Raw genomic sequence first — 11,866 nt, forward strand, 5'->3', positions numbered from 1 at the left:
TTTGTCTCTCCTGTTTCATTAGATGATGAGGGAGGTAATAAATACAAATGGCCAGAGCACAAAACTGGATATGGCTATAGAAAAGTGTACTTTGAGTTGGGTATGAAGTTTGACACAATAGCCGAGTTCAAAGAGTGCTTAAAGGTGGCTGAGGCATGTGATGTAGTGACAAAAGTATTTGCCTCAAATTAAAGCCACACAGGTTCGAATTCTAGCAGTGGTAGCTAGGTTAGTATGTGTGTGTGAGTGTGTTTGTATGACCAAAAAAAAGAGTGCTTGAAGGATTACTTTGTCTATGAAAAAAAGAAATGCCAATATATTAGGAACGAACCAGAAAGAATTAGGACGACGTGTATTGAAGATAGATGTATGTGGTTAATCTATACCTCATATAATTCTAGAGATTATTGCTATCAGATCAAAACTTTTGTAAATAACCATGTGTGGGAGGAAGTTTGGTTCTAATCAGGGTGACCGGAAGTGGGTTGCAAGCAAGTTGGTTAAGGTTTTGGAAACTCAGCGAGACTTGACACCCAAAGAGACTAAAGTGCACATGATTCAAGAGTATAACGTGCAACTCCATGACAAGATGATCACAAGAGCCTTAAAGGCTGCAAGGGAACAAGTAATTGGGAAAGGGGAACAATACGGTAAAATACAAGACTACTTGAGTGAACTATTAGGGAGTATTCCAGATTCTACTGCAATGATGTGGACCATACCTCAATCCAAATTTTTATATATTCATCCATCAAAAGATGTGATTATACATTTGTAATATAATCTAATTTCTTTCAACATAGTATGATTTTAGATTAAAGCAATAGCAAATTCATTAACATAAAAATATAACCTCATATAGGTTTAGTTATATCTCAAAAGCATTACACAGCAACATAATTATCGCAAAATGTCAAAAATAAAGTCATGACAACTGCTTAAGGCATGTCTTAAAGGCTAATGCAATTATGATACTAATTATACCCAAAATTATAAAGCTAAAACATTTTAGGTAATATCTACCATCTTAGGATCCAATTTTGTTTTGAATTTTCAAATCTAATTTCATATATAATTCCTTCACTCTATGTTCTATTTCTTTCAATCTCCTTTCTATTAAAATAGTATTCTTGGAAGTATTGCTTTCATCAGTATTTTTTTCAATTAATACATCTAGCCACTTGAAATACTTGCAATGTGGGATGGGTGTTTGAAAATTAAAAATTTTGATCGCAAAAAATACAAAAATTATATAAATTTTTAGATTTAAAAAATATATAAAAAAATCAACTTCATACAAAAATTATAAATCAATACTTACATTGTAATTAGGGCATTTTGGGAAGAACCTATCTGGGTTCAGTTTTGTGCAAGATTAGAAGAGAATCGCGTAGGTGCCAGAACGATCTCCATAGCTCACGGTGGTAGCACTGTTAGAGTTCTACACAAGGAAAAAGAGGCACTTAAGGTTCTATGCAAGGAGGAAGAGGCACTTAGGATTTGCTCATGTTCTATGCAATTGAAAGAGACGAAGTTATATTTTTAAAAAATTGTCAAGGGTCGAATTGGGTGATTCATTAATATGCCAATCTAAGCTGGCACTTAACGGACACATCACCATTTTAATGTGTCACGTATTCATGTTCTGTTAACTCCAGAGATAGATTTTAACGGAGGGTCTAACTTGTATCACGAAAAAAAATATCAGAAGTTAAAAAGTGATTTTTTTTTCTTTTTTTTAGGAACCTTGTTGTCCTTTAAAAAATGGGCAATTCTATGGTGCCTTTTGTTTGGTGCCTAATTTTTGCCTAAATTACTTTTTATAGTAACTTTAAAATATTTAAAACTTTTTAACTTTTATACTTTTAAATTTAAAATTAATTATTTTACCTATTTTAGTAATTAGGCAACACTTTTTAGGCAATATAGCAAACACCTAAAAAATTGTCAATATATATATATATTGGGAGTTTTGTGTGAAATACAAAAATTTTGTGGTTTTTCTAAACTTTTTCCAGAATAGGGGATAAATCTAAATGTGAGTGAGCAATTTCATCATGACTACTAATTTTTATTTTTTAAAAATTTAAAAATTGAAAAAGTGTAATAGTAATTTCTATTCCTGCAGTACCCTATACATGTGAAACACTAAAATGCATCATTTTGTGGGAAAACATAATTCCCACTGCCACAAAATATAATTTCCGACATTTGATAGAGCAAAAGATGTTAGAAGTTGAAGTGACATTATTCATACCAATCATTTGGTTGAAGGGACTTTGATTACAATATTTTATTCACTATCGGAGTTTCTGATTACAAAATTTTTAAAATTATAAAGGCCTATTTAAAAATAGAGGGAAACTATCAAGCCTTAAAAAAGAATTAAACCTAAGGAACATTATGAATAACGAAATTGGTCCTAAAACAAATTATTTCCCCTCAATTTTGGGGGAACAAGTATAGAAATTTGAAAAATTGGAACAGAATAATTGTTAAATTCCTGAATGTTCTCATTTTATTTGGTTCTTGTAATGACTCTCTGAGTAAGATGTACAAGGGCTCTCCTTGATTTTTTTACTTCCTCATCATCACTGTCTGGTAAGGAATCAATTGCTGCTGCTGCGAGGTTAGCATGCATTACGGCCAGGTCTTTTGTCCTTTGTATACCTCTGCTCTTTCCAAGGTACTCAAGAGCCTATATTTGCAAATATACAAATATACATTAAACATGTTAGCGGGGAAAAAAAAAAAAAAAGAAATTACAATACATAACTATGAACTTTCCAAGATAACCCTAATATATTTGTTGCTAAAATGACAAGCCTGCACGTCAACCCGCATGATGCAAAAACATGATATCATGATCACAGAAAGAATGAAATGAACTTCAAATTAACGACTAGAAATTATGCTCAATGCCATAGCAGAACTTGCTACAGCTCAATGCATCTGAAACTTTTTGAGGTGCCAAGAATCTTGGTATATGTCACATGCATACTTGCTCTTACTAAGTTACGTTATACGATAGTTGGAGGCTTCCTGGTACTTATCAATAATCTATTCAGCCTAAAGTTGTAAGTTGTATTGAGAAGTATAATATGAACACTTGTTTATCATAAATGATTATGGTATATCAGATATTTTATAATGGATGCATGTGCCATGTGTTAGCATACAGGGGTCTTCAAGTGGCTGACACGAACACCTATCAAATAAATGTGCTTTCTAGGCAGTTGGACATATGCAATACGTTAAGCTTGGGGAGAGTTGATCCTTGACATTAAGCTATCAAAACTTTTCATCCATTTGCATCCCAATTCTTAATTAAATTAATTAAAATTTTAACCATAGGACAAAATAGGCACAAGTATTTTTCATGGTTCTAAGCCCAGAGGATTATTTAATATTTACACGTTATTCCAATGGAGATACTGTCAAAATTGAGCTTTGTCTTAACACGGTAGTTATTAGTTATTACTTTCCGAAGGGAGAAAATATTGATGAAATCAGTCATATTAACTTACAATATCAACATTGTCAGGGTTGTCAAAGCCCTTATCAACAATTGCACGCAGCTGAGGGAACTCCTCCATTGCAAACAATATTGGAGCAGTTACAATTCCCTACCAAATTGGATAAATAGTGGGTCAAGAACTCAGTATCGAAGAAGGCAGAAATCAAGTCATCGGAAACAAGAATGGACATGGATAATGCATTTGACAAAATGATCAAATTGTAGATTCATATGCTTTCATCAAAATATTTTAAACTAGATTGGAGATAAAAACTGAGGACTAATGAAGAATCAGAAGTATTTGAAAGTACATGGCGAATGTCTGACAAAGAACCCTTTCCAAGGGAAGCCGATGTGCCTGTGAAATCAAGCACATCATCTATCAACTGAAACGCCAATCCCTACAAAATAGGAAAGGGGGTCAGATTGTGCTGTCCAGAAAAAAATAAATTCACAAACATTCACAATAAACAAGCACTGGTATATAAAAAGATATCAGCTGAAATGTTGCTCCGATGCCAGATAAAATGAAGGGCACATCTTAAAGGCTAAATGCAATATCTTTCTTTCTGCAAAGACTCGGTATTTAAAAGTGTAACATGTACTTAAAAATGAAAACCCAAGTATACAAACCAGATTTTTTCCATAGTCAAAAGCAAGCATTGCAACTTCTGCTGTTTGGCCAGCTAGGATGGCTATTGCCTTGCAACTATTTGAAATCAATGATGCTGTCTTGTAATATGTCTTCTGCATATAATATTCCATACTGAAAATATAAACGATTGTTAGAAATCCAACAAACGCGTCCAAGACTTGCCCCTAATTATGTATTCGTGCAAGAGAAAATCAAATAAACTTTACTATCTATCTAACTAACTAATAATTACATTGGGAAGTTTCAACACAAACCATAAGTAATTCAGATATAGTGGTACAAATTATGTAGAATGAATATAAACTTCCCACGTACAGGTCCTGTGTACAGAGACCATAGAAGCATAGTCGTCACAAATATAACGCATACCTACACCGCTGATCTGCTGTCGTACTCATTTGCATGGTCTCTCCTGTTACAAGATGTTCTACAACTTTTGCCAACAAAGATACAACCTGCAGAAGTAGTCCTTAGGTAAATATAAGGTGTTAAGTCCATAACTATTTTCCTCAACTTTATATTTTTACTATACAAAATATCAGCCACATGCCTTGGGTCTTACCTCTGTGTTTTGCAGAGAAGCCAAAGCAACACAAGCCCTAGAAAGCAAAAAATCCCCAGCCAACACTGCCAACTGCATCAAAAGTTACAAAAAGAAGGGTAAACTACCAAAATCGCCCCGAATTTTGAAAACGCTGACAATTACACCTCTTACTTTAGTTAATGTTAAAAATGTCCTCAAAATACTTTAAAACGCAACAAAAATACCTACGGTTAAATATATACTCTCAAAATGTGCATTAGAGATCAGATTTTGATGCAGCGTTTTGCAAGGATGATTAGAAACACGAAACATTTTTATCCTTAAAATTTGGAGATTTTATGCTATGTATATTTTTTTGCGATTTTTTTTTTGTTAATGGCCAACAGTACCTTTAAAAAATGAAAAAAAATCTAGAGATTGAATTTTGATACCTTTTTTGTAGGTACTTTATAAATAATTTATCCGAAAATTCATACAAAATTTTGGTTCAAATGCATAAGCGGTTTGCCAAATATAAAAGTCGTTTTCCACTTATAAAAAAATAATATTCTTTTTGGTTATTTTGTCGCGTTTTATAACATTTTGAGGATATTTTTGTCATTATCAAAGGTGGAGGGTATTTTTGTTAGTGCTTTCAAAAATGGGGAGAAATTTTGGTAGTTTCCCCTAAAAAGAATATAGAAAAGCAACCATCTCAGAGAAGTTGTATCAACTATGGAAATATCATTAAACATTTGAGAACAGATTGAAAATACTAAGCAGGTAATATGAACACAACTTAATATACCTTATTGCCCATTACAAAATTTAATGAACCAATACCACGCCTGGTGTCTGCATCATCCAGAACATCATCATGAAGAAGACTAGCCACCTGTGGCAAATTATAACACCATTAGTTTGGCAGAAATCCACCCCCAACTCCCAAAACAAATAAATAACTTAACATTACGAATAAATAAAACAAGCAAAAGACAGAGTCAAATTGCAACAAAACAACTAGTTAATATCACTGGGTGCTCTCCCCAAAGACTTAAGCAACACTAACTCATTCATAGTAGAGGTGGCAGGAGGCAGCTATTTTAGTAGACAGAAGTCCACAAAAGGTAATTTTATTGTCTTATTAAGGGAAAATAGAAAGACCAGGAAACATGATCATGTATGGCTAGAATGAAAAGTTTTTGCTATAGATATTAAAAAAACAGTAATTAATGGATAAAGTGATTAAACCAAAATGGATGGAGATGTAAATAAAATAAAATTCATGCTGGATGGACAAAATGGAGGTATGCTATCAAAGTTGTTTGAGATTATTTCTTTTAAAAAAAATAAAAAATTCCCACTAAAGCTTAAGGATAGATTTTACTCCACAACTGTCTAATCATTGCTATATGGGAGTTAAGATTGTTCGGTAAAAATTGAACAAGAAAATAAACTACACAGTAGCTATGTGACAGAGATGAGGATGTTGCATTGGATGTGTGCCTGGGTGGGCATACTAGAAGAGATAAGATTTGGAATGAATGCGTGATAAAAAAAGTTGGGGTTGCACATATTGTTAAAAAGATGGTACAATCTCAGCTTAGGTGATTTGGATATGTGAAAAGGAGACCTACAGATACCAGAAAAAGGAGACTGGATGGATGAAAGAGGAGGAAGACCTAACTGTGGTGAAATTATTAAAAGATAATTAGATTATAAATGGTGTAAATTGATATATGGTTCACAACAAAACACTATGGTATTGTGTAATCCATATAGCCAACTCGACCTTGTGGGAAAAAAAAAAGGCTGAGTTGTTTTTCTTGTTGTTTATGCATTATCTTATGGTCACGCTTATCTTTCAATACTTTCCACACATGGCTAAACCTAGAACACATTCATAAAATTATCTCGCACTCAGCCTAAAAAAATGAATTTTCCCTTAAAACAACTGTAACCTGCAGGCAGAGATCATAAACACAATTCCATGCTTTGTGCAAACTTAAGTATAAGACATTTCTTCTTCCAATTCTGACTACAAATTAATGAGCTTAATAAGTTCAGATTTATCTATTTTATATTTCATAGGAATTCCATCATACAATCATAAGCCAAAGAAAAAATATAGATTAATAACCAACTACCATGTAAGTTCTATTTATTCATAAGAGAATCAACACTGTCAAGAAAGTATCATTTATTTAATACAGCACATTTTCTGAAGGACTCACATGGATCATCTCTGTTATTTCAGCTATGCATTGCTGTCTTGTGCGTAGATCTGTCGCAACACTGCCTCCTTGGTCGAAATGATGAGGTGGCTTGGGTGTTGATAGATTTAATGCTGTTGACATTAACAATAAAACCTGCAGAGATATACATACATCAACCATACCCTGTATATGAAAGCATCAAGGACAACAGAAACATGTTGATGCCAAATCCACTTTCCACATAAAATTGATGAAGTAAAATATGGCAATAATGCATCTTGATACTTAGAAATACTAAAACAAGGGAAAATTGGAGTTTTAGTTTGTAAAACCCTTGTCCATCGCACAGTCTGAACATTTAGGTTTCCCAAATATTTCCAAATTCCAATATTATAAAACATAGAAGAAAACATTTTTGGATAAGAGAATAACCATTAGATCAGATTACAATTAAAACTATTCTTACAGTTGGACGAAATCTTTTTCCTTCCACCCCCATTCTGAAGAAGTATTCAGCACTTGAGGCAAGCTTAGGAACCTGTCATATTCAATTTCACCATGAGCTACACCTGACTTTAAACAGAAATAAGTTTTGAAATTTTTTGTTACTTCCAAGCATTTGCATTAAAAGTAAATAAAAAACTTACAAACAACTTAATACCTCAGCAACTACCATCGCTCGCAAGTTGTTAGCAACAAGTGAGAGTTCATCAGCAACCATGGAAAATGGATCAAGTTCATCCTGACAAGTAACAACAGTACATATGTCTCAATAGAAGATTAGGAATGTGAAAATCATTGAGAAATGTAAGATTGAAGAGACATTCCCAATTAAATTCTTAAAAGGTATGATGAATAAGTTAATCTCTACTAGTCGAACTAGTTTAAGCTTCTCTGGAGAACATCTACAGTTATGGATATCGTAACAGTGAAATTTATAAATAATGTAGCAACTCAAACAGATTTTTTGAATTCTGTTTTGCAATGTAAAAGCTTCTATGTAAAGAAAGTGAAATATGATATAGCTTTAAAACTATAAGAAATGGGATTCAGAGCAGTATAGCAGTGTGCATAAATTAACTAACCTCAGAAATGGAGTGGCTTTGTTGATGGATTTTATATCTGCTACTATGCAATGCTGGCAGACCCTTTGTAAAAACAAAACTTCTGACCTGCATCTCACAATTAAAGCATTAGTAAAGTAGATTTCTCCAATTACTCTGTTAATCAACCAAGTTTCAATAGCATCAATCTTCCTCAGCCATAATATTCTAAAACTAGCACAAACTGTAACCACTTAAAATAAATCTCCATAATTGGTAAATTCAAAATTCCTTCTCGTTAACATAACTATTTTCAGCTAGGTATTCATTTTTTCTTTAAATCGCAATCATTTCCCCTTACTTCACAATTTAAAAAGAAGCATCAAATAAATTCACTGGTCTAACCCGCTACTTATCCTGACTCCTGTAGCAAGAACCACTATTCATGATTTGCTTCATATCAATTTCAAACTAGTGAACAAATATGAACCTACAATAATCATCTAGGTATGAAGTGCCTAATCCATCTTATATTGGAAGTAATAATTTAATCATTAGAGTATTGCGATTTTGAAACCAAACATTGTGGAAGCACTATGATTACGCTTATTGATAATAATAGAAAATTCAGAAAACATAAACATTCCAAATTTACACGTGGCTCCAATCGTTCCAATGAGTTGATTCAAAGGAATTAACTACTTTTAGATCCTAATTACAAACACGAAGCAAAGTTGAAAGCAGGAAGAAGACATTTACCTTTTCAGTAGAGCCCATAGACGAGTGGTGTTTGTGAGAAGCAAGAAATTGGAGACTATGGAACCGACTTCCATTGAAGCTACCGCCGCCTCTGAGATTTCTCGAAATCCGTGACAGTCCGCGATAAAACGACATCCTATTGGAAGAAAGGGCAGTTGAAGTTAACGGTCAAAAGAGAGAGGCAGAGAGCACACACGACCGCCCTTGTTAGTTACTGGTGGATGCCGGCTGACCTAAGGCTGATGTAGGCGGCACGGAAATGGAACGCGGACGTCGGCGTGGCCGGCGAGAAAGGCCGCCGTAAGATTTAGGTAGCGGCGCGTTCCGCACAAAAGAAAAGGGAGGAGTCGTGAGATGGATTGGGGAGAAGAGAAGAGCACACAGCAGCTACCGGCAGGAGAAGAATTAGTCTCTGGTCTCTGATGGTGTGTGAAGTTATGAACCTCACAGTTATTTGGAGTTTTACTTTCTTTCTTTCTTTCTTTCTTTTTTCCTGTGTTTCTAACTAAAATCACAATAACAATAATAAGGATTTTAATTTTGAAGAGTTGAGAGCATCTAAAATATTTTACAAAATTATTTAATTATATTTATTTAAATAATTATTTTATTATATATATATATTAAAATTAACTATTAAAATTATAATTTAATTTATTTTTATTATATATTTATTTTAATAGTTAATTTTAATATTTTAAATATATACAAAACTGTTTTTGAATCAAAATTAAATTTAATAATACATAAATAAATTTATGTTATTGTAGTAGTCATTACATTTAAATATTTTTTAAAAAATACGATTATATAAAATATTTTATATAATAATTTAATTATATTTATTTAAATAATTATTTTTATTAATATAACATTACATAATTAAATATATATAATTTTTTATCAAATTATATTTAATAATGCAAAAATGAATTTATGTTATTATAGTAATCATTTCACTTAAATATTTTTAAGTAAGTCTGATCATTTCTAACTCTCTTATTTTATTTTTTTCATTAACGTGCCTTTTTCTTATATTTTTTAATATTATTTCTTGTTGAAACTGTTTAAAATTTAAATCATTCTTTTGTTCTCATTTTTTCACTCTTTTGATCTAAATTTTCAATCCAAATTTTTAGTTTAGCTACCCTCACTCTGATTTTTGTTTTCCATTGAGAATCCCTGTTTGCACACTCTATTACTTCTTCCAAATACACTATTCTCTAATTAGTTTTCAAGCCAATTCTTCTCAATAGATTTTATTCTATTTTTCATCGCCATCAATGTTCTTATTTTGTTTCTAATAATAAATTCAAAAATACTACGTTAAAATATAGAGGTGGACGTGCATCGAATTCGATATAGTCAAAATTTTGATTCGATCTGCACTAAAATTATCAAATCGGATCGAATCCAATATCCACAGTTTTTAAGTTTGGATTCGATCCGTACATCGGACCGGATATTGAATATATCTGTAAAATGTAAAAATATTTTTAAAAATTTATTTTTATTAAAAAAATTATAACATTCATTTTTTCTATTTGTTTTAAATATGTTTACTTTTAAAATAATATTGAACATATTTTTTTAAATAATAAATTAAAATAATAAAACATATATGATAATTATTAGTTAAAATAAAATATAGAAAGAATATTTATTTATTTATTTTTTATTTTTATGAATACGCGGATATACAGATACATATACAAAATTCACAATCCGATTTTATTAGTGTGAGAATTGGATCCGATTCGATAGCTTTACAGATCGAATCTATATCCACAATTTTTGAATCGGATTCGGATAAACATTGTAGATATGCAATCCAATCCATGAACACGTCCCTGTTAAAATATATAAACTAAATGGCTTCCTTGTCTAGTACTTGTCTAATATTTATAGCTTTACAGATCGAATCTATATCCACAATTTTTGAATCGGATTCGGATAAACGTTGTAGATATGCAATCCAATCCATGAACACGTCCCTGTTAAAATATATAAACTAAATGGCTTCCTTGTCTAGTACTTGTCTAATATTTGTGTTCCAATAACAACAACAATTAGGCATTTCAAGATCTAATTAAGTACTCTGCGCTCTTAATTTTCAGGAATCAGAAAATACATCTGGATGACAGGATGAGTGTTAAAATATTTTGACTTCATGCTTTTGTTAGAGAAAAAAAGAGAATCATTAAGTTAGGCAAGGTATAAATAAATAGGAGCTTCTATAATGGTCAAGTGTTTAAGGTGGCAAAAGTAGTGGGAATTTGTAGTTGATTTATTGTTAGGCAAAAAATTATTATCACTTAAGAAAAAAAATAATTTGTTTTAAGTAAATAAATATAAGATAATATTATTATTAACTTATGAAACCATATTCAATATATCAGGAGAAGCTTCTAATTTACTAGCAAAAAAATAGTTTTTATTCAAAATTTGAATTAAGCCTGAATTATAGGACGTGCTATATGCAGGAGCAGTTATCAATAATGGAGCATTAAAATAGGGTACATGACAGTTGTCAAGGAAACAAGTGCGGGAACAGTTATGAGTGCAATTCAAAATTTTTGCAAGTGGTGTACAAAAAGTAACTGTCAGCTGACATTAGGCTAGTCTATAAATAGAGTTTTAGGAAAACATTGTAATCAGTTCAGTTCTTCTTGAAAAACACTTGGATACTTAAAAACGCTCTCAACCTCCCTGGTATCACAGAGTAAAATTGAGAATCTGAAGTAATTCCTCTGAACTCAAACACTTGTAATTTGTTTCTTTCCAGTTTTTATTAATAAAATTCCTCTACTTTTACTTGTTATTCTCTTTTACGTTCATGTTTCTTCCTTCATCTTCTTTTTAATTTCCTGTGTTAAATTTCTGCAATTTATTTCACCACTGGCACCTTGCATTTATATGTTTATTTGTTACTTTTATCCCTTTTAATTTTATTTGATGTTACAATTGCGACATTGAAACACCCACATTTTATTTTAAACATTAACAAAAATTTGAGTAAAATAAATTGGCACGTCCAGTGGGATCTTGTCAATAGATTGTAGTTTGTCAAAAGAAAAATCAAGAGTTTTGAATTTGCATGTGGTTACGCAGTGGTAAGTTCGTGCGTCCAGAGCCAAGGAAATCAGCGTCAAT

The 11,866-nt window shown here is 31.8% G+C and overlaps 1 protein-coding gene across 1 annotated transcript; it reads right to left on the reverse strand.

Annotated features, from left to right (window-relative positions):
* Positions 1-2,263: 2,263 nt before the first annotated feature.
* LOC130954219 (solanesyl diphosphate synthase 3, chloroplastic/mitochondrial-like) lies at positions 2,264-9,193 on the reverse strand. Its single transcript, XM_057880947.1, has 12 exons — positions 8,714-9,193; positions 7,997-8,083; positions 7,573-7,653; positions 7,378-7,449; positions 6,930-7,064; positions 5,504-5,590; positions 4,735-4,806; positions 4,542-4,627; positions 4,151-4,283; positions 3,829-3,918; positions 3,528-3,626; positions 2,264-2,698 (listed from the first exon to the last, which is right to left on the reverse strand). The coding sequence occupies exons 1-12, from the start codon at positions 8,846-8,848 to the stop codon at positions 2,519-2,521; spliced, it is 1,257 nt and encodes a 418-aa protein (XP_057736930.1). The 5' UTR covers positions 8,849-9,193; the 3' UTR covers positions 2,264-2,518.
* Positions 9,194-11,866: the final 2,673 nt, after the last annotated feature.

The sequence above is a fragment of the Arachis stenosperma genome, chromosome 10 (genome assembly GCF_014773155.1).
Source record: "Arachis stenosperma cultivar V10309 chromosome 10, arast.V10309.gnm1.PFL2, whole genome shotgun sequence".
Lineage (NCBI taxonomy): Eukaryota > Viridiplantae > Streptophyta > Magnoliopsida > Fabales > Fabaceae > Arachis > Arachis stenosperma.